Below are 23,840 nucleotides of genomic sequence, written 5' to 3' on the forward strand. Positions count from 1 at the left end.
GCGGTCACAACTAGACCTCGTTTCAAATGTATCAAGAAATAATCTTATTTGTATGCCTAGCAATCAACATCAATTGTTTAAAGCACACGTTTACAAGTCTCAGTCACAAATGACAGCTTCCAATAAGCCCCCTATGTGGAAAGACAACATGTGAACAAGAGGCTTGTAGAATCATGACTCTTTCATGTTTTCAGTTCATTGTTAGCAGGTAAGGGGTCCTGTCTGCTCTGGGAATTACTGACTCAAATGAGCAAAATTTGTCAAAAGATTTGAGTGAAAAAAATAGACACAACTTCCCATCTGTACTAGCCTTCCCTGTAGCTCAGTTGGTAGAGCATGGTGTTTGCAACACCAGGGTTGTGGGTTCGATTCCCTCGGGGGGCCAGCACAGAAAAAAAAAAAAGTATGAAATTGTATGAAATTGTATACATTCACTTCTGTAAGTCGCTTTGGAAAGAGCGTCTGCTAAATGACAAAAATGTAAATGTAAGCTAACTGGCAAGCACAAAAGCAGTTAACAACTTCGGTAGTACAGACCCCAGAAAATGCCCGATTGCCTTCTAGTGGCGAAAGTAAGTGTCACGTCCTGACCAGTAAAGGGGTCATTGTAGTATGGTCAGGGCATGGCAGGGGGTGTTGTTTTTGTGTGTTTTGGGGTTGGTTAATTTAGAGGGGATTTGTTCTAGTTTTCATTTTCTATGTTCGTTTTTTATGTGTGACCGAGAATGGTTTCCAATCAGAGGCAGGTGTCTTTCGTTGTCTCTGATTGGAAGCCATACTTAGGCAGCCCTTTTTCCCTTTGGGTTTGTGGGTGGTTGTTTTCTGTATAGCTGTGTGCCTTACAGAACTGTTTGGTCGTTTGTTTATTTTTGTTTGAGTGTTCACTCTAAATAAAGAAAGAAGATGAGCACTATACCCGCTGCGCCTTGGTCTGTCCCTTACGACACATATGACAGTAAGAGCTGACGAAAATGCACAATAAAAGAGGAGAATAATTATTCTGTCAAGGAAAAGTTATTTTTAATAGAGGCATGCTAAGATAAAATAAACTTGACACAGTGTGTAAATGATTACACATTAGTGCAGGAAATGAAGAGATTGCTTAAAATGCTGGAAGTGAATGCTGGAAATAAATAATTAACTATGCAAATGAGCAAAAGCTGTGTGTATTAAGAAAATAGAAACCTGGCTCAAATAGAAGTCTGTCTCCATTAAGCGCCTGTTGTGTTCAGTGATTTAAGCAAATAAAAGCCTGGGCTATTAATTGAAGTTTCACGGTAGTTACATCAGTCTTTGGGAATTCGATGATTCAGGTAAATGTGTAAAATTGGGTAATACGTAACATATATTATACATGGCTCTTGTTCTATCCATGTACTGCATGTAGGCCTACTGTATATGTCAATCATTGGTTGCACCTTGCATGCTTTGTGGCGAGTCTGCGTTCTACTCTGCATTTGCTAAGCCAGTGCATATTGTAGTGAATGTGTGAAGGGCAGCCCCCGAAGTGACTCTTCTTTTCCCTGAATGCAAGAATTTCTTCTGTGTTGTCTTAGGAATTCAACATTCTCTGTGTTGATCTTGCCAACCCCCATTGTCTCCTACATCTTGTAGGTCTGATGTCTGATTGAAGGTTAACTTTGGAGTAATACTATTGGTCAACAACTCAGATGTTGAATCCAAACAACTCAGATGCTTATTAAAGGGTCTTAGATTCATTGTTCTTTCTGTTATTTGTTCCTGACTAGCTGTGGAGCGATACCTACATCATCTGCTTCTCAGTGGTGAGACAAGGGGGGTTGGCAAGATCAGCACAGAGAATGCTGAATTCCTAAGGCTATACAGAAGAAATTCTGCATCAGTGAAATGAAGAGTCACTTCGGGGGCTGCCCTACACATGTATCACAGCGAGTGTGTGTTATTTTGTCTTTAAATATCCTTCAGCAAGTATGTGTCCACTGCAGTGTGTGTTGTGCTGAATGCTTGTGGTGGGCGGATGGGTGGTTTGAGATGGCTTACCAGGATAGGGGTGTATCCCGTTGGTGTACACAGCTTCGGCATTGGGCTGCCCATTGGCCTGATGGGGGGGCATCCCAGCGAAACCATTCACACTGATGGGCGAGGGGATACTAGTCACTGTGGGGGCGCCAATACCAGGGGGGGTACTGCCACCTGGCAGAGAGAAAGAAAGAAAGCGATGAGCAAGGGACATTGTCAGTTGTAAGGCCAGTTAACTGACAAAGTTTGGTCTGTTTTTTACTGACAACTAAGTCCCCCTCACACCGACAGCTGATAATATCTTAATATGATTGCCTTACAGGTGGAGAAGTTGAACCCTTGACCCCTGGCCTCACCTGATGTGGGGGTCATGTGCCCCCCTGGGAGGCCGTTGATGGTGGCCATGTGCTGCATCTGTGCAGCGGCAAAGGCTGCCATGGGGCTGAGGTAGCCTCCCTGCCCTACTGACGCCATCAACGCTGCCTGCTGCTGCTGCACCTGCATGGAGAGACGGAGATAGGGAGATATTTTTATTTATTTTTTATTTAACCTTTATTTAACGAGACAAGTCAGTCAAGAACAATTCTTATTTTCAATGACAGCCTAAACCGGCCAAACCCTAACCCAGATGACGCTGGGACAGTTGTGCGCCACCCCATGGGAACCAGGGTCTGTAATGACGGCTCTAGCACTGAGATGCAGTGCCTTAGACCGCCGCGCCACTCAGGAGAGAGGGATGGAGAGTGTGACTTTCTTATTCTGCACAATTTGTAATTTTTTTTATACTTCAGCTCATATTCTACTTTGTGTGTGTGAGTGTGTGCGTACTTGTGTGTGTGTGGAAATGACTGTATATATGAATGGACACAGCCATCAATCACGTGACACCATTCGTTCCTATGTGAAACTCAGTAGCACATTGAAGCCAAATGGCGTCTCATGGAGACATAATATGCGCAGTTTGAGCTACTCCAGGAAGTGATGTTGCAGTGCTGCCCAATGTTCCCTCCAAAATATTTCACCACTGAGTAAATTTCAGGTCTCGTTTTCACAGCGCGCATTTACTGTGAACACTGAGGCTGTACACGCTTTAAGTTAAAGTTTTAACAGTGGCCAAGTAGGCTATGGTGGCTATTTGATCATAATGTATGCCCACCAAAAACAATGGAGAACATGCATCCCATAACATTTTAACATGGAAATAGCTCTTCTATCATTCAGCCTACAGTAGCAGCCAATGTGTGGTGTTCAATGTACATTCAATGAAACATTTGAAAAAAACATGCAGGGCTTGACATTAACCTGTTCATACAATTGTCCTTCAGGCAAGGAGGTGACTGAAAATGTTGTTGTGTTGCTTGATGCAAAAAAACACTTTACAAAATGAAATGCATTATTATTCCCATTCCATTATAACAGAGAATCAGACAAATTATGCTACCCTTAGCGTATTCAAGCCTGTCTCAAAAAAACCACACTGCCCCTTTAAGAAAAAAATGAACTCTTTACCTGACTCGCCTTTCAAAGATGTCTAGAAATGTACACGTTTTGTGCTCTTGTAGGAATCAATCACTCCCCTATCACTTACTACAAATGATCTATAACTGGGCTAATAACTCACTAACTAGCAAAGGATGTGAACAAATGTGCACATGGCTACATGCAGCTCTGACTTTGATCTCAAAACAAGCGCATCTACTCACGACCGCTCGTACTGTAAACACAGTCCAGTTCAAAGTAAATGGCACAGATCCATATACGGCAATGGTCTATTTGCATATAGGCCTACTGCAGCTCTGATTGTTTATGCCACACCGGTCTGTGTAGAGTACGGGCAGAGTTGTGCGTGTCAATGCAATAGAATCCTACTCTGATGCTTTCTGCCTACAATGTTGCATTTAAAGTGACAAATGTTGAGTTGATTTGATCACAATTGACACAGTAAAGGGAAACGTTTATAGTGTTAACAGGGAAAAATCTAGAACAGTAGTCGCCAACATTTTCTGAGTCAAAATGCAAGCTGAGATCTACCGCTCAGATTTTTTTTAACCTGACTTAAAAAATGTAAGCCTATGCAACATTAACCAATTAAAAACAATGAGGTTTGTCCAGTAAGCTGTAGGCCCAATACATTATCACCACATATTGGCTTTACTTGAATTGCCCTGCTAATGTTCGGGCCATTTGAGGTAGGCTATATGATCACACCAGTAATAGATCCATTGTTATTTTACATTTTAGTCATTTATCAGACGCTCTTATCCAGAGCAACTTACAGTAGTGAATGCATACATTTCATACTTTTCATACTTTTTTGTACTGACCCCCCTGTGGGAATCGAACCCACAACCCTGGCGTTGCACACACCATGCTGGCGTTGCAAACACCATGCTCTACCAACTGAGCCACAGGGAAGACCTATGTATCACTTGTAAGGCACAGCAGAGTGAGCATACAGTTAAATCATTTTATTTTTATTTTACTGGACTGATGGTGCCTACATCTGATGGTCAGTCTCAGCGGAAGAAGACAGCAGCAGACTGAGGTGCCGCCTCTCAACATCCCTCCGCTCATCCCTCAGCTCTCATTGACACTGACCAAAAAGGGACACCGTCTCCCAGCTTATGGCGAAACTTGAGTCGCACTGAATTATTTCAGCCTCATACACAAATTCATGTTGTTACTCTCTGTTTGAAAAGAGAAAGTGAAATATTCCTCAATATTAAAAAGACCCAAGCTGCTAATAATAACAACGCAAACCTATAGATACACTTTCCTCCTCATTTATTACTCCTCTTTTATGCCTGCTCCGTTACTGGAGACACGGTCACTGCAGCTACTTGATTTGCTCTCCCGCCAGGAAAGCAGAGTTTGTACCTTCAGACACATGAAGTGGTTAAAAAAGGCAACAGTTCACCTACCCGGCGCACATGGCAGTTGAATTGGGTGCACCTACCACCAACAGGCCGAGACCAATAAAAAAAAGGGTTTTTTACAGAAATTGTTTTTTATTATGAATTCTTTTTTTACCCCTTTTTCTCCCCCAATTGTTAGTTACAGTCTTGTCCCATCGCTGCAAATCCCTTTACGGACTCAGGAGAGGCGAAGGTCGAGAGACATGCATACTCTGAAATACAACCCTGCCAAGCCACACTGCTTCTTGACACACTGCTCGCTTAACCCGGACACATTGGAGGAAACACTGTACATCTGGCATGTCAGGAGTCACTAGAGCACAATGGGACAAGGACATACCGGCCGGCCAAACCCTCCCCTAACGACGCTGGGCCAATTGTGCACCGCCTCATGGGTCTCCTGGGCGCAGCTGGCTGCGACACAGCCTGGGATCAAACCAGGATCTGTAGTGACGCAGCTAGCACTGTGATGTAGTGCTTTAGACCGCTGCGCCACTCGGGAGGCCCCCTTTACAGAAATGCTTGGCAATATTGACCGGTTGCTGACCACTGCTCTAGAAAGTTGAGTGAGTGTGTTGAGTGTGGGCTGATATTTATTCTGTGTGGCTGTCCCGGGGAGCTGCACGGCAGTCTCGCGCTACTGTGCCTACTCACGTGCGCAGCTTAGAGTGAACATTGGTTCTACCCCCACTCATTAAGTAACTCAAGTTGAAGGCCGACCGGGGTACTGCAGGTTGCCATTAGCAACAAAATTATCCTTATAACTTCTTCTGTATGCAATAAAAATATGCTTGGTTCAAGGACATACATCTGGTGTATTAGATGCAATTATTGGTACCATGATTGTCTTCCAAACATTTTTTCATTTACAGTAAAATTGACCACGAAGATTTCCATTTTTTCCATTCACTATAATGGGGAATCCTGTTTTCTGTCAACTATGCCTGCAGTACTGTGGTCGGCCTTGAATATCTGTGGCTTCAATGAGAGGGGGCATTCATTCTCCCCTGGTGTGTCCTACCTGTGCATAGGCCCCATAGGCCCCAAACTGCAGGGCCATGGGGTTGAAAATACCCATCTGACCAGCCATCTGCTGCATGCGCCGGATGGTGCGCTCCTTATCTGTGTCGGCAAACTTCACCACCAGACTTGAGGATGCACCCTGCCACACACACATACAGGTAAGCACACACACACACACACACACACACACACACACACACACACACACACACACACACACACACACACACACACACACACACACACACACACACACACACACAGAGAGAGAGAGAGAGAGAGCAAAGGAGTACATATGTTAACACGTACACACACACAATACAAAGGACACACACTAGCTGATACACTCACCATATTGAATACTGAACTCACAGGCATGGTCTGGCTGCCGTGTAGTGCACTGATAGCTGCCTGCGCTTCAGCGTGAGAGGAGTACTTTACAAACGCACAACCTGAGAGAGAGAGAAATCGAGAGAGAAACAGAGAGAAAGAGAGAGAAGCAGATAGTGAGAAAGAGACAGAAAAGACAGTCAGTCAGACAGTCAGTCACTACCCATGGGGCACACACTGGTTGAATCAATGTTGTTTCCACATCATTTCAATTAAATTACATTTTTAACCAACGTGGAATAGACGTTTAATACCCACATCATTCAAACCCGCTTTCATTAGAAGTTAACTGATGAAGCCTAACGATGATGCTTACACTTACAGTGTAACCCTTACTACCACTGAAGCGTTACTATCGATTAAACCTAGTGATGAGTCTAGATGATCAAGCTCACAGCAAATATTCGGCATCCCTTATGCCATCGTTCCCATTCAACTCACTGAAGGAGCTCACTGATGAGGCTTACTGATGACTGTGAATGATCAAGCTTACAGTAATTATTGGGCTTAGTTGTGATGGAGCCTATTGATTAGTGTCAGCCCACTGATAATGAAGTGAAGCAATGAAGCGGCACTGAAGAAGCTAATGAGGTTTACTACTGAAGCCTGCCAATAAAGCGCACTGATGAAGAGTGTACGGTGAAGTTACCCCTAGACGCCGATCTTGGGTCAGTTTGGCATTTTTCCCACAAATGGTTCATGTTAGGATTGGGGGAGGGGAAGCTGATCCTAGATCTGTACCTAGGGGAAACTTCACCCCGAGCCTGATGAAGAGGATGGTAAAGCTTTTAGGATCACTGTTAGCCAGACATAAGCTATTGCACATCTAAAGATAAATGCCGGAAAGGATTCAAGGATTCTAATTCAAGGTGTAAATTGTTCAAACTCAAATAAATCCAAATAAATAGATAAATAAATAAATGTCTTTAATGATATGGCGTGAGGATGAACATAACAAAATGATGAGAAGCTGAAACCACAGACACTGACCTTTACTGTTTCCATCAGGACCTCTAAGGATGGTGCACTCTTCAATGCTGCCGAAGGACTCGAAGAGACATCGCACATCGTCTTCAGACTGCTGCTTGTTGAGCATGCCCACAAAGAGTTTTCTGTCTTCTGAAACAAAGAGGAACTGGTCATGAACAGGTATGTGTGTGCGCGCGTGTGTGTGAGTGCCTGTGTGAGGTTTGTTAGAGTGTGTGTGGGTCTGTGAATGTGTTCAAGTGTGCAAGGATTTGTGTGTGTGTGTGTGTGTGTGTGTGAGTGAGTGAGTGTGTGTAAAGGGGCTGCTCTCCCTGACAGGCTGTCCTTGCCGAGTCAACAAGACTAATCTCGGCTTTGGCCTTGCGCAGGGGGGAATGTTAACAAGTGTGGCCCGGAGATCACCCACACACATGCCCACACACACACACATGCCCACACACACACACACACACACACACACACACACACACACACACACACACACACACACACACACACACACACACACACACACACACACAGAGTGGGGGGAAAAGTACTCCATTGTCATACTTGTGAAAGTCACTCAGTAAAATAATATCTGAGTAAAAGTTTAAAAGTATCTGGTTTTAAATGTATTTAAGTAGAGTGGTAGAAAAAGTACTCGATTGTCATGCTTAAGTAAAAGTTAAAAGTAAATGCAATACATCATATTCCTTATATTACATAAACCAGATGGAACAATTGTCTTGTTTTTTTATGTACGGACAGCCAGGGGCACACACCAAGGCTCAGACATAATTTATAAACGCAGTATTTGTGTTTAGTGAGTCCGTCAGATCAGAGGCAGTAGAGATAACAATGCATTATATTGAGCAGGTTTACATTTATTCTCATGAATCCTGCACTGGCGGAAGAACTAAGCTATTTTTGCTAGATGGGCTAGCTATAAAAATTGGCTATGTTGTAAAAATCAGCTTTTTGGTCTTAATTTAAGGTTAGGGTTAGGCATATGGGTTTAACATTGTGGATAAGGTTAGGTTTAAGGTTAGGGTTAGGTTTAAAATCTGATTTTATGACTGAGGCTACAGGGTCGACGTTATGGGCTACTGTCACGCCCTGACCTGAGCGAGCCTTTCTTATGTCTCTATTTAGGTTTGGTCAGGGTGTGATTTGGGTGGGCATTCTATGTCCTTTTTTCTATGCTTTGTATTTCTTTGTTTTGGCCTGGTATGGCTCTCAATCAGGGACAGCTGTACATCGTTGTCGCTGATTGGGAGTCATACTTAGGCAACCTGTTTTCCTTTGGGGTTTGTGGGTAGTTATTTTCTGTTTTGTGAGTATACCTGACAGAACTGTTTGGCTGTCGTTTGTTTTTTCTTTGTGAAGTGCCTTTTCATCCAAAATAAAAGATGAACAAATTCCACGCTGCACCTTGGTCCTCTTCTTCCAAAGACAGCCGTTACAGCTACCGTACGTCCTTGCCCGTCAGAAGAAAATATTGAAATATTGATCATTTATTTGACCGAGACCTGCCAGACAGACATACGTATCAATTTCAGATAAAGCCTCTGAGTGAGCAAAACATTATGTGTATGTGTATACCATGTATCTGATTCTGTCTGGACAAAAATAGTATGGCATGTTATACTATTTCTGTCCAGACGGCATCAGATACATGGGTTACATTTAGCAAGACAGAGGGGTGCTGTTTTGCTCGCTCGGATGCTTTCTCCAGTGAGATTGTTCCAGCAGAGAGGAAGAGGCAAAGTGAGAGGGCCCACTCTCGCCAAAATCTGTCCATGATAAGCCCAATGTATTTCTATGGATATAATATGCAGACCTAAGCTTGTTGCCTGCCTTCCCACTTTTGGGACAACAACTCCCATTGTTAGGGTGGAGACATGAGCGTCTCAACATTACCGTAAATTCCGGACTATAAGTCGCAACTTTTTTCCCACGCTTTGAACCTCGCGGTTTAAACAATGAAGGCGGCAAAAAGCTGAATGGTGGCTTTGCAGGCCCTGGCTGAAAAACATTAGCGCATTTAGATAGTGGTCGATCAGAGAACAAAGACTGGAGGTGCGTGCACGAGGCGACCCCATGTTTTTATTCTTTCGTCTTTGAACGAAAACAACGACTCCCGGTCAGAATATTATCGCTTTCTTACGAGAAAAATAGCATAAAAATTGATTTTAAACAGCGTTTGACATGCTTCGAAGTACGGTAATGGAATATTTAGAAATGTTTTGTCACGAAACGCGTCGGGCGCGTAACCCTTCGTCACCCTTGGATAGTGTCTTGAACGCACAAACAAAACGCCGCTATTTGGATATAACTATGGATTATTTGGAACCAAACCAACATTTGTTATTGAAGTAGAAGTCCTGGGAGTGCATTCTGACGAAGAACAGGAAAGGTAATCCAATTTTTCTTATAGTAAATCTGAGTTTGGTGAGGGTCAAACTTGGTGGGTGTCAAAATAGCTAGCCTGTGATGGCGAGCTATCTACTCAGAATATTGCAAAATGTGCTTTCACCGAAAAGCTATTTTAAAATCGGACACCTCGATTGCATAAAGGAGTTCTGTATCTATAATTCTTAAAATAATTGTTATGTTTTTTGTGAACATTTATCGTGAGTAATTTAGTAAATTCACCGGAAGTGTGGGAATGCTAGTTCTGAACGTCACATGCTAATGTAAAAAGCTGTTTTTTGATATAAATATGAACTTGATTGAACAAAACATGCATGTATTGTATAACATAATGTCCTAGGCGTGTCATCTGATGAAGATCATCAAAGGTTAGTGCTGCATTTAGCTGTGGTTTTGTTTTTTGTGACATTATATGCTAGCTTGAAAAATGGGTGTCTGATTATTTCTGGCTGGGTACTCTGCTGACATAATCTAACGTTTTGCTTTCGCTGTAAAGCCTTTTTGAAATCGGACAGTGTAGTTAGATAAAGGAGAGTCTTGTCTTTAAAATGGTGTAAAATAGTCATATGTTTGAAAAATTGAAGTTTTGGGATTTTTGAGGAATTTGTAATTCGCGCCACGCCTATCATTGGATATTGGAGCAGGTGTTCCGCTAGCGGAACGTCTAGATGTAAGAGCCTATTTATTTTTGTTACAAGCCGTGCTTCGTTAAAGCCTATTTATTTTTGTTACAAGCCGTGTTTCGTTAAAGCCTATTTATTTTTGTTACAAGCCATGTTTCGTTAAAGCTTGTGTAAAGTTAATTTGTTTCAATGTACCGGTAGGCACCTGCGGCTTATAGACATGTGCGGCTTATTTATGTTCAAAATAACATTATTTTTTCAATTCAGTGGGTGTGGCTTACATTCAGGTGCGCTCAATAGTCCGGAAATTACGGTATATACACAGGGGCAGAGCCAGAGGGGTGTCCGGGGTGGCACTGGACACCCCTGACATCTGATTGGAAACCCTGGGTGACCCCCAAAATTTCATTCGCTACTGGCAGTTTGATGCTGATTGACATCTCATTTAACCTCTTGTTGAAAGAATAATTTATTTTGACGTTTTCAAATCAAAGAGGAGGAAGAGAGAACATTAACTTTGGTTGCGAGATACAGAAGAATAACTTAGCCCAATTTAGCCTAACATTATGTTTACATCTGTGCTAGTAACACATGCATATACAGTGCAGTGTCGTAAGTTACAGTATGCAAATGTTTAGCTAATGTGGAGTAACTAGTAGGCTACATCTGTCAGTGTTCAGCAAGTTAACATTCAGCAATTTGAAATCCATTAACTCAGTTAGATTTTCGTACTTGAACTCAAAACGAACAATTGTTATTATCAATCTGTTAACGTTACTCAAAATATTACCACAATTTGCAGATAGCCTGTTTCTATCGTAAAGGTGTAAGAAATTATAGCTAGCTAAGTTACTTACTGCAGAGTAGGGCTAGCCATGATCTAACTTGTAACTTAGGCTGGTAGTTCATTTTAAGGTACAGTTATGATAATGGGGATTTGTAATTAAGATTGAGATTGGACTAAAATGTGGGTAATTGGATGCCTAGATGTAACCATAGACCGTCTTATTTTTGCATAGGGTCAATTAAACATGAAAAGAAAGGGAGATATATCAGACTTCTTTATAACTTCTTAATTAAGTTTGGGGTTATTTCTGTGGGGTTTTTGTGTTTCCGTGCATCCAGGGTCTGCACCTTTTGGGGGGGGGGTACTGTCACGTCCTGACCAGTAAAAGGGGTTGTTTGTTATTGTAGTTTGGTCAGGGCGTGGCAGGGGGTGTTTGTTTAGTGTGTTTCGGGGTTTATGTTCTATGTTTACTATTTCTATGTGGTTTTCTAGTTTTTCTATGTCTATGTTAGTTTGGTCAATGACCTCCAATCAGAGGCAGCTGTTTGTTGTTATCTCTGATTGGAGGCCATATTTAAGTGTGTTTGTTTTCACTTGTGTTCGTGGGTGGTTGTTTCCGGTTTAGTCTGTACACCTTACTGGACTGTTATCGTCGTTATTTTTAAGTGTGTTATCTCAATAAAGCGAAGATGAGCAATATACCCGCTGCATATTGGTCCGATGATTTCTCCTCTTCAGACGACGAAGAATATGACAGAATGCATGTGGCAATGCTAAGTACACAAGCCACCAAATACAGAACGAAGTTCTTGAGGGCTTAGCTGAGATGGTACAAAGTGAAATAATAAGAGAAGTAAAAGAAAGTGAAGTTTTTAGTGTAATTGCAGATGAAAACAAAGATTTAAAGAAAAAAATAACACGTCTTTAGATGTGAGGTACTATTACAACGGGGCCATCCACAAAAGCTTTTTACACTTTCAGTCAGCTGAAAGCTTAGATGCAGCAGGCCTCACAAAAATGATAATTGATTGCCTTGAAAAACATGGTCTGGACTACAGAAATAATCTTGTGGGGCATGAGTGGAAAGCATTCTGGTGTGTCTGCACGGATTTAAAACAGTGAAAGTTTTGCATTTTATGTGCACTGTAATGCACATTGTTTGAAATTGGTTCTTTTCGATGCTGTAAAATCAGTGCCTGAGGCAGTTAACTTTTTTGCTCTCCTGCAGAAGCTGTATAACTTTGTACGTTCATCTCAAGTGGCTTGCAGTTGAGAAAGAGCTGTATCCACAGCAGCAGCCCAGGGAACTACAGAGACTTACGGATATAAGGTGGGCATGCAGATACATGGCACGCCGTAATCTGAGGTACAGGCTTCCAGCAGTTCTGAGAGTGCACAGGATATCACACTTGAAAATAGTGGTGATAGATCAGTGGAGGCAAGAGGCCTTCTTTCTCAGATAGATTTACATTTCAAAAGGGCTTTTGGTTAACTTTTGTAAAGTGCTTGGTGATGCCAAATGTCTTTCTGACATGCTCCAATCAAGCTCTCTTGATCTAGCAGGGGCTGTGGATCTAGTAGGTGCCCTTACAGACACATTGCAGTCCTACAGAAGTGAGGGTTACTTTGGAGAACTATGGAAAAAGGTTGAAGAGATTGCAGAGCACTGCAAAATAAGTATACAAACATTGTGTAAAAGACAGCCTAAAACAAGCTTATGATTTCACGACTCATTGATAATGAGCACTGTAGGACAGAAAAATAGTGACCTAAGTGATGGTGAGAGCTTCCAAAGAGCTATCTTTTATCAGATGCTTGACAGTCTCACAGCTGAGCTGCAGAGGCATTTTTCAAAGAAGAATGGCGAGATAATGCAAGGGGTCCAGTCTCTCAACCCAAAGAGTACAACATTCTTGAATGAGGAGCCTCTTTTTGCCTTTGCTCAGACCTTTGAGTCAGATTTAGAGGACCTCAACATGAGGTTCATCAAACCAAGCGGCTTCTTGATAGGGGAGAGAAAAGTGGAAGGGACAGACCGTCTACTTTCCTTGCGCGCTGTTCGGATGCTGGCTTCCCTTCCCCTTAAGTGAAATTATGTTTTGCCAAAATTATATGATATTACTCCTGTCTAAATAAAATCATTAAAAATCCTACACCAGAGAGCATGACTTAGTCACAGAGGATCATTAGCTTCTTTAAAAAAATAGCTGAAGATTGTTTCAAGTCACAGGTGCATAGGCCTATGACTATTTTATTGGGAAGCCTGCAATTTGGGCAGTCTGCATGGCAATAGGCCTAGCGACTGTCATTGAAAGGCGTCTAAAATATGTGTGAAGATAATGTATCTTGAGTATAATTTCAAATGTTGAAACAAGAAGAAGGGGAGGGGGGTGTGGCAAAGATAAGCATCTCTCCAGAATGCTCTCAGCTGTCTCCCGAAAAATATTGCGCATTCATTGTGTGAATTGTTTGGCCATTGATTGTTTCTTTTTTATTCATTCCCCATTACATATGTCACCAGTAGGCCTAGTAAATATACCATTAATGCATGTATTAATTACAGTAAAACATTGTTTGCAGAGTTCACAACCGGCTACACTTGTCAGAAACAAGCGTTGAATTATTTCATAGCCATCATTAGTGAGTTTTGTCAATTTGTTAATTGTCTTTTGTTGGACTGATCCATGTGAGCAATGAGCATGGTTTATCTGTTCTGATAACTTTAATAAGGGAGAGCGCGCCTGAGCACCCTTTGGAGTCCTAGGCTGTGCGCAAATGTAGAAGTGCCCATTTGGTATGTCTGATTTCTGATTGTCTTAACTCACCACGTCCACCAATAATAAGCTGAGCTTCGCAGTAATACAACAAAGTCTGTTTTTTGAAACATCATTGCGAATAATAATAGTTCCTCACAGTCTTTAGGAAATCTTTCCAACACTTTCCCAGCCTCGATAATCACCAGGCCTCCAGTTTGTGAACTGAGGGCCCGGAATAGGCTAGTTGATACAATGTTGCAAGTTAGCTAGCGACAGCTTTGGTGAGGATCCAATTGATTTGGTAGCTTATAATGTTGCACTTCACTAGCGATAGCTCAAGTCAAGACAGATAGAAAGGGGGGCAGACAAGTGGAGTAGAAAAATTCATGAATTTTCATCATGATATTTTCTACTGTTTTTATTTGTAGGCGTTAGGCCCATGTATTTTACTTCGTTGACAATGTAAGTTATATGCACTAATTTCTTTGGTTGCCAATGGATCACGGTGTATCAATGTGTCCATATGGCAGAGACTGTCACGCTTGTCTTCGTCTTCCGACGATAGTGCGAAATCGTCATCAGAAAATGTGGACCAATATGCAGCAGGTACGTGAATGCTCATCTTGACTTTTATTTACTATAAGAATGAACATACAAAATAACAAAATACGAAGACGAACAACTAACAGTCTGGCAAAGCATAGGGCTTTACACAGAACAATCACCCACAAAAAACAAACACAGACACACCCTTATATATGAGACTCTCAATCAAAGGCAGATAGACAACACCTGCCTTCAACTGAGAGTCCCAATCCCAATTAACCAACATAGAAACACACTCACCAGACTAGACATAGAAATACATAAACAGACTATAAACCAAAACCCCGGAAATACTAAATCAAACACCCTTAATCAAACACACCACCCTGAACCACATAAAACAAATACCCTCTGTCACGCCCTGACCAAACTACAAAACAATTAACCTTATATACTGGCCAGGACGTGACAGTACCCCCCCCTTAAAGGTGCTACCCCAGAAGCACCTTAACAAAAAAAAAAATTACCCCCAAACAATACCCAAAAGAAAAATTACCCCTTACTAAAGGGAGGGAAGGGAGGGTGGCTGCCGTCAACGACGGCACTGTGCTACACCCCCCCTCCCCAACCCACCTATATTGGAGGCGGCTCAGGTTCTGGCCGTTCCAGGCAGTCTGGGCAGTCTGGCAGTTCGGGACAGTTTGGGCAGTCTGGCAGCTCGGGGCAGTCTGGGCAGTCTGGCAGCTCGGGGCAGTCTGGGCAGTCTGGCAATTCGGGACGTTCAGGGCAGTCTGGCCACTCAGGACAGTCTGGCCACTCGGGACAGTCTGGGCAGTCTGGCCACTCGGGACAGTCTGGGCAGTCTGGCCACTCGGGACAGTCTGGGCAGTCTGGCCACTCGGGACAGTCTGGGCAGTCTGGCCACTCGGGACAGTCTGGGCAGTCTGGCCACTCGGGACAGTCTGGGCAGTCTGGCCACTCGGGACAGTCTGGCCACTCGGGACAGTCTGGGCAGTCTGGCCACTCCGGCAGGTCAGCGCAGTCTGGCCACTCCGGCAGTTCAGCGCAGTCTGGCCACTCCGGCAGTTCAGCGCAGTCTGGCCACTCCGGCAGTTCAGCGCAGTCTGGCCACTCCGGCAGTTCAGCGCAGTCTGGCCACTCCGGCAGTTCAGCGCAGTCTGGCCACTCCGGCAGTTCAGCGCAGTCTGACCACTCCGGCGACTGTTGACTGACGGGCAGCTCCGACGACTGTTGACTGACGGGCAGCTCCGACGACTGTTGACTGACGGGCAGCTCCGACGACTGTTGACTGACGGGCAGCTCCGACGACTGTTGACTGACGGGCAGCTCCGACGACTGTTGACTGACGGGCAGCTCCGACGACTGTTGAATGACGGGCAGCTCCGACGACTGTTGACTGACGGGCAGCTCCGACGACTGTTGACTGACGGGCAGCTCCGACGACTGTTGACTGGCGAGGCTGGGTTTACGCACTTGCCGTTTAGTGCGGGGAGCGGGAACAGGACGAGTCGGACTGGGTGGACGCACTTCCGGGTCCGCACGAGAGACAGGAGCTGGAAACCCAGGGCTATGGAGGCGCACAGCCGGTCTAGATCTTACCTCCTGCACAACCCGCCTTGGCTCGATGGAACTAGTAGCCCTGCACGAGCGGAGTGCTCGTACAGGGCAGACTGGGCCGTGCAGGGGCTTGATGGTAGCCGTGCGTAGAGCGGGAGTTGGGTAGCCTGGTCCTCGGAGGCGTACCGGCGACCAGATGCGCTGCGCAGGCATCCTCCTACCAGGCTGGATGCCCGCTCTAGCACGGCACCTGCGAGGGGCTGGAATAACTCGCACCGGACTGTGCGTGCGTATGGGTGAGATATTGCGCTTCTCAGCGAAACATGGCGCTCCCCACCTCATACGCTCCTCCATATAACCACGGGTAGCTGGCTTCCGGCTCTTCCCTCGCCTAGCCAAACTACCCGTGTGCCCCCCCCAAAACATTTCTTGGGGGTGCCTCTCGTGCTTCTCCCTCAGCGCGTCTCTGGCCTCGTACCACCGCCTCTCTGCCTTGGCTGCTTCTATTTCCCACTGCGGGCGGCGATACTCCCCAGCCTGATGCCAAGGTCCGACCCCGTCCAGAACTTCCTCCCAAGTCCACTTCTCCCGCCAGTCCAACTCGAATGCCGTCTGCTCCTTCCTCTGCTGCTTGGTCCTTTGGTGGTGGGTGACTCTGTCACGCTTGTCTTCGTCTTCCGACGATAGTGCGAAATCGTCATCAGAAAATGTGGACCAATATGCAGCAGGTACGTGAATGCTCATCTTGACTTTTATTTACTATAAGAATGAACATACAAAATAACAAAATACGAAGACGAACAACTAACAGTCTGGCAAAGCATAGGGCTTTACACAGAACAATCACCCACAAAAAAACAAACACAGACACACCCTTATATATGAGACTCTCAATCAAAGGCAGATAGACAACACCTGCCTTCAACTGAGAGTCCCAATCCCAATTAACCAACATAGAAACACACTCACCAGACTAGACATAGAAATACATAAACAGACTATAAACCAAAACCCCGGAAATACTAAATCAAACACCCTTAATCAAACACACCACCCTGAACCACATAAAACAAATACCCTCTGTCACGCCCTGACCAAACTACAAAACAATGAACCTTATATACTGGCCAGGACGTGACAGAGACTGGTGCACTAGCATTAGTTTAATTTTATCTTTTAAATTCCGCTTTTTATGATTAACCACTTGACAATGATTTTGAGAAACAAAAACTTTATTAGTGAAATGAAATGAAAATGATCATATAAAAATAATCATAACTGGCACGCAGATCGGTAGAAATGCTAGGATAAATTGTAAGCTTCCCCAAACTTCAAACTCACGAGCAGACCTATGGTCTTTACTATAACATCCATTAAAACAATTATAGTAGGTCCCTGGGAAAAGAACGTGCCCTCCTAAAGAAATCACATGCCCCTCCAACTGATTAATTCTGAAATAGCACATATGGAATCATGTAGTAACCAAAAAAGTGTTAAACAAATAATTGTTTTTTTTTATATTTGATATTTTTCAAAGTAGACACCCTTTGCCTTGATGACAGCTTTGCACACTCTTGGCATTCTCTCAACCAGCGTCATGAGGTAGTCACCTGGAATGCATTTCAATTAACTGGTGTGCCTTATTAAAAGTTAATTTGTGGAATTTCTTTCCTTCTTAATGTGTTTGATGTGTTTGAGACAATCAGTTGTGTTGTGACAAGGTTGGGGTGGTATACAGAAGATAGCCATATTTGGTAAAAGACCAAGTCCATATTATGGCAAGAACAGCTCAAATAAGCAAAGAGAAATGACAGTCCATCATTATTTAAGACATGAAGGTCAGTCAATCTGGAAAATGTCAAGAACTTTGCAGTCGCAAAAAACATCAAGCACTATGATGAAACTGGTTCTCATGAGGACCGCCAAAAGAAAGGAAGACCCAGAGTTACCTCTGCTGCAGAGGATAAGTTCATTAGAGTTACCAGCCTCAGAAATTGCAGCCCAAATAAATGCTTCACAGAGTTCAAGTAACAGACACATCTCAACATCAACTGTTCAGAGGAGACTGCGTGAATCAGGACTTCATGGTCAAATTGCTGCAAAGAAACCACACCAATAAGAATAGACTTGCTTGGGCCAAGAAACACAAGCTTGGACATTAGACTGATGGAAATCTGTCCTTTGGTCTGATGAATCCAAATTTGAGATTTTTTGTTCCAACCGCCGTCCATTTGTCAGACGCAGAGTAGGTGAATGGATAATCTCTGCATTTGTGGTTCCCACCATGAAGCATGTAGGAGGAGGTGTGATGGTGTGGGGGTGCTTTGCTGGTGACATTGTCAGTGATTTATTGAGAATTCAAGGCACACTTAACCAGCATGGCTACCACAGCATTCTCCAGCGATATGCCATCCCATCTGGTGTTCGCTTAGTGGGACTATCATTTGTTTTTCAAGAGGACAGTGACCCAAACACACCACCAGGCTGTGTAAAGGCTATTTGACCAAGAAGGAGAGTGATGGAGTGCTGCATCAGATGACCTGGCCTCCACAATCACCCGACCTTAACCCAATTGAGATGGTTTCGGATGAGTTGGACCGCAGAGGGAAGGAAAAGCAGCCAACAAGTGCTCAGCATATGTGGGAACTCCTTCAAGACTGTTCGAAAAGCATTCCAGGTGAAGCTGATTGAGAGAATGCCAAGTGTGTGCAAAACTGTCATCAAGGCAAAGGATGGCTCTTTGATGAATCTCAAATATAAAATATATTTTCATTTTTTTAACACTTTTTTGGTAACTACATGATTCCATATGTGTTATTTCATTATGTAATGTCTTAACTATTATTCTACAATGTAGAAAATTGTAAAAATAAAGAAAAACCCATGAATGAGTAGGTGTGTCCAAACTTTTGACTGGTACTGTAGGTTGGCAAATTCACACACGTAGGTAGTGAATTTGACCATATTGCTGTCCTGTCTGATCCTTCGAAATGTAAGTACTTTTGGTTCAGGGAAAATTAATGGGAGTAAAAAGTACATATTTTCTTTAGGAATGTAGTGGTGTAAAAGTTGCACACACACACACACACACACACACACACACACACACACACACACACACACACACACACACACACACACACACACACACACACACACACACACACACACACACACACACACACACACACACACAAACTCATTGAAGGCCGAAGCCTTCACAGTTCTCATGGGATGGCACCATTAAGTCTCACATCTTTCTTCGAGAAACAACTTGTAACACAACAAACAAAAATATTCAGCTGGAGATTAAATCAATAGTAACCAATAAATGTTTCACTCCCTGGGGTGGGGATGTTTGAAGTGATGCACCATGGACAGACCAAGTCTATAGGACCATAAACAGGTTGTCGACCAGAGTATGTCCATCAAACCAAATTTATGATGAGAGTTTCACTTAGGGCCAGTTTTCCTGACACAGATGAACCCTACTCCTGGATTAAAAACCACTCTCAATGGGGAATCTCCATTTAAAGAATGTATTTGTCCAGGACTAGACTTAATCTGTGCTCAGGAAACCGGTCACTAATGTAACAACACCATTTTAAATAAGGGCTTCATTCACTACATTGGCCTAAACTGAGAGGCCTGTGTTCCCAGGTCTGAATCAGTTCCTGGTTAGTGGGGAAGAATGAAAACCAGCAGTGGCGCAAGGCCTGGATTTGAGAATGAGGCACTAAGAGAAACAGGGGGGTTAGTTCCTGGTTAGTGGGGAAGAAGGAATCAGTTCCTGGTTAGAGGGGAAGAATGAAAACTAGCAGTGGAGCAAGGCCTGGATTTGAGAATGAGGCACTAAGAGAAATGGGGATGGGTAGAGGTAGAGGAAAGGGAGGTGGAGATGTAGAGGAAGAGCGAGGGAGAGAGGTGGGAAACAGGAGGGATGGAGAGAGGTAAAGGAAGAGAGAGGGAGAGAAGTAAGAATTCTTCTCCAGCTCATCCACTGATTGTTTCTCTCTTGTCTCCCCAGCTCCATCAATCACAGTTAGAGGACCAGAATAAACAGGGAGGAAGTCATGCAATCCCTCAGTAACTCTCTCTCTCTCTCTCTCTCTCGATCTCCTCATTTGCTCTACCTCTTTATCTCTCTTTCTAAAAATGGTTCCCTCACACTCTCTATTTTTCTCTCTCTTCTTCTTCCACTCTCCTGTCCTCTGCCATTCTCTACTTTTCTCTCTCTCTCATGCAACAATGTTTATTCATGTTATGTTGCAGGCAGAAATATGTTACAGTGTGAAACAAAAAGAAAATCAAAAATTCTCACTGCACTGGAAGAATGTTATCTTGAACTGGTTAATCAGTGGCCATGTGTGTGTGTACTGTATGTGTTTGTGTGTGAGTCCTTTGAAGAAAATGAAAGTTACTGAGATTTGTTTAATGAGTGACTTTTAAAAGGCCATAGTTGACTGACCCCTTCACTCTCTCTAGCTGATGCTATTCAAAACTCTCAAACTTGTGTATGCTTAATTCACAACTAAATATGTTATGCATGAAAAAAAAGAATAAGAGAAACATCTAAAGAGGGGAGGAGCTATAGGAGGAGGACAGGCTCATTGTAATGTCTGAAACGGAATAGAGTCAAGCATGTGGTTTACATATGTTTAATGTGTTTGATACTGTTCCTTTTATTCCATTCCAGCCATTACAATGAGTCCATCCTCCTGTAGCTCCTCCCACCAGCCTCCTCTGATTTGTGTGAGTGTGTGCTTGTCTGGGCCAGAGAGGGGTAATGGTGCCACTCATGTGGGACGGTCGGCAGCTATGTTTAAAGAAGTGGAGCACTACCTCCTCGACTCTCGCTGTCCGCAGGCTTCACCTGGATAGGCCTGTTCATCTGGAGAGGGAGAGAGAAATTGAGAATAGAGAGGGTAGGAGGGAAAGAGAAAGAAAGAAAGTAAGGAAGAGAAGACAGAGAGAGAGAGAGATGTTAGGATTGCTTACCTAACATCAAGATATAGCTGCACACCATTTCCTAAATGTCATTGACAGCGTTGGCAAATAAGTAACAATACTTGTAAATATGTTTTGAGTTGTAATTGTGTAGGTTGGGAGAGAAGGACAACCTTTGAGATTTGATAGTACAGGTTCAGGAATTTAGAGAGAGGGATGAAGAAGGATGGAAAGAGAAAGGGAGAGGTTGTGTGCAAGCTCTGTTCAAGTACATTGCAGTTCACCCGGGCCTCATTACAGATATATACATTTGAATTGGTCTGACTAGGTCTGACTTTCTGCCTGCCTGCTTGCTTGTCTCTCTTTCTCTGTCTGTCCGTCCAGCTATCTGTTTAACTAATCTAGACACCCAGCTCTCATATAAGGCCTTGTCACCCTTTTCCATTCCTCTTTCCATTCCCCCTACACTCCTCCTTTACACTCCTCATTTCATTCCTCCTTTACACTCCTCATTTCATTCCTCCTTTACACTCCTCATTTCATTCCTCCTTTACACTCCTCATTTCATTCCTCCTTTACACTCCTCATTTCATTCCTCCTTTACACTCCTCATTTCATTCCTCCTTTACACTCCTCCTTTACACACATGATTTTATTCCTCCTTTACACTCCTCATTTCATTCCTCCTTTACACTCCTCATTTCATTCCTCCTTTACACTCCTCCTTTACACACATGATTTTATTCCTCCTTTACACTCCTCATTTGCACTTCTAATTTCATTCCTCCTTTACACTCTTACTTTTCACCCCTCATTTCCTTTCTCCTTTACAGTCCTCCTTCCATTCCTCCACTGCCTGTCTGTCAATTCTGGCTGCTTTCCCACTGCTCTCCGGCTCAGTAATACATGAAAGCCACAAAATGCTCGCTGCCAATCAATTTTTAATAATGCCAATCGCCACACTGCCAGGAGGGAAGGGGAGAGAGAGGGGGAGGGAAGGGGGGAGTAATAGAGAGAGGGGAGGGAGGGAGAGGGAGACTGGGGAGAGGGGGGGTGAGGGAGGGAGAGGGAAGCAGAGAAGGGGGGAGTGAGAGCAAGAAGGAGAGGGAGACTGGGGAGAGCTGGAACGATGTGCCACATAGGGGAAAGAGGGAGCGAAGTGTGTGTGTGTGTGTGTGTGTGTGTGTGTGTGTGTGTGTGTGTGTGTGTGTGTGTGTGTGTGAGTGTGTGTGCATGCGTGTGTGTTATCAGGTAGTGTATGAAAGGATGTATGCTTCATGGTTCTGCAATTCTCCCACTTTGTTGCATTTACAATGTACAGACTAACCAAAACAAAAACACTGTTGAATGCTACACCTTAATGAATGAAATCCGTGGTTAGTGGACTAGGCAGCACTCTGGATGAGATGGAGCTCAATAAAGCCATGTTTTGCTCTAAAGTAAACAACCAGTAAACTACTAGATGCTGACAATATTAGGGGAACAATTTGGTATATTACTGTCTTTTTACCATCTCTTCCTCAGTGTAAAAAGTCTAGGTCTGCTAAATCTCTCAATGCACTATAACACTCCTTCTTTTAAGGCCCAGTCACCCTTTCTCCCGCCTTCCCCCCCTTTTCATTCATCACCAGTAAATGTTTTTAATGTGTTTTGATGCATTATTTATATCACCCTGGCTGCTGATATTGAGAGAGAGGGAGGGAGAGAGAGAGGAGTGAAAGAGAGAGGGAGGTGTGGAGAGAGGGCTATGGGGAAAGAGTGGTAGAGAGACTGAAAGAGAGCGAGAGCGAGAGAGAGCAGAGAGAGAAAAAGGGTTGGAAAGAGACAGAGAAATAAGTGGGACTAACAGAAGTCACAGCTAGATGGTAGCATTGAGCAACATTATGCATCACTCACAACAGCCTACAACTCTCTACCTCCCCATTCTCCATTATACACTTCCCTGAGACAGAAAATACCATCTCCACCTCAAATTCACACAAAGGAGCACCATTAAACGCACCCACATTCACATGCATGTACAAACATACACTCAGGCACTCATACACATTTGCACATCCACCCACGGTGTCTTAGTGAGAAACAGACTTCTTACTGTTTTCTTGTGAGTTGAGAATTCTATGCTTCATTCACACACACCTAGTCTCTCTCTCTCTCTCTCTCTCTCTCTCTCTCTCTCTCTCTCTCTCTCTCTCTCTCTCACCAACAAAAACATCTTGCCTGGGAACATGCTCCTCCTCCTGCTACACACACAGAGCTCAGCCCATTGTTGCTCCAGTGCTGAAAGTCCAGTCCTGCAACAGCACAGCTCTGTTAGTTTGGCCTTGCAGAACACATGATGTACAATCAGTCCGCTGGTGTTGAGCGCACACACACACTTCTCTCCCTCTTTCCCCTATGTGGCACATCATTCCAGCTCTCCCCAGTCTCCCTCTCCTTCTTGCTCTCACTCCTCTCACACAAACACACACACGTCACGGTTCATGCCGTTCAAGATGAGGGAGGACGATTTATTTTTCATGAGCATGGCCTTATTTCTATTACAGCATATTGGATGACTGTCAGTCATATTCCATTCACCCAGTTCAATGTAACATCGATAGGTTAAGGCTACTACATGATACTCAAATTTGCCCTATATAATACCCATTATGAGGTTGCTACAACCTAGCCAAGAAATGAAAGTTTATAACATAGGCGCACAGGTTGAAAGACAAATAGGAGTAATCAAGGTGACAGACAGTGACACATTCAATACCGCCTTGCACACTCTTGCCTGCATCTAGCTGATCTCGGGTGTAAACATTAGTCCAAAACAAAAGTTTCAATTGGATAAATTCAGGGTGGTCCCTCCTTGTTTTGTTCCATTTGCTCC

General features: G+C 43.7%; 1 protein-coding gene across 10 annotated transcripts in view; it reads right to left on the reverse strand.

The window, feature by feature from the left end:
* Positions 1–23,840, reverse strand: part of LOC115150378 (CUGBP Elav-like family member 4) — a 135,995-nt gene that overhangs the window by 9,538 nt on the left and 102,617 nt on the right. For 3 of the 10 annotated variants that reach the window (XM_029693606.1, XM_029693611.1, XM_029693604.1), the window contains exons 3-8: positions 20,861–20,909; positions 7,317–7,445; positions 6,309–6,388; positions 5,935–6,075; positions 2,355–2,496; positions 2,020–2,172 (exon numbers count right to left, since the gene is read on the reverse strand). In XM_029693606.1, coding sequence (XP_029549466.1) covers positions 2,020–2,172; positions 2,355–2,496; positions 5,935–6,075; positions 6,309–6,388; positions 7,317–7,445; positions 20,861–20,909 — 694 coding nt within the window. Of the gene's footprint in view, positions 1–2,019; positions 2,173–2,354; positions 2,497–5,934; positions 6,076–6,287; positions 6,389–6,975; positions 7,091–7,316; positions 7,539–20,860; positions 20,910–23,840 lie in introns of those variants that run through there. The other 7 variants (XM_029693603.1, XM_029693607.1, XM_029693601.1 and 4 more) reach the window with 4 other exon arrangements.

The sequence above is a fragment of the Salmo trutta genome, chromosome 16 (assembly GCF_901001165.1).
Source record: "Salmo trutta chromosome 16, fSalTru1.1, whole genome shotgun sequence".
Lineage (NCBI taxonomy): Eukaryota > Metazoa > Chordata > Actinopteri > Salmoniformes > Salmonidae > Salmo > Salmo trutta.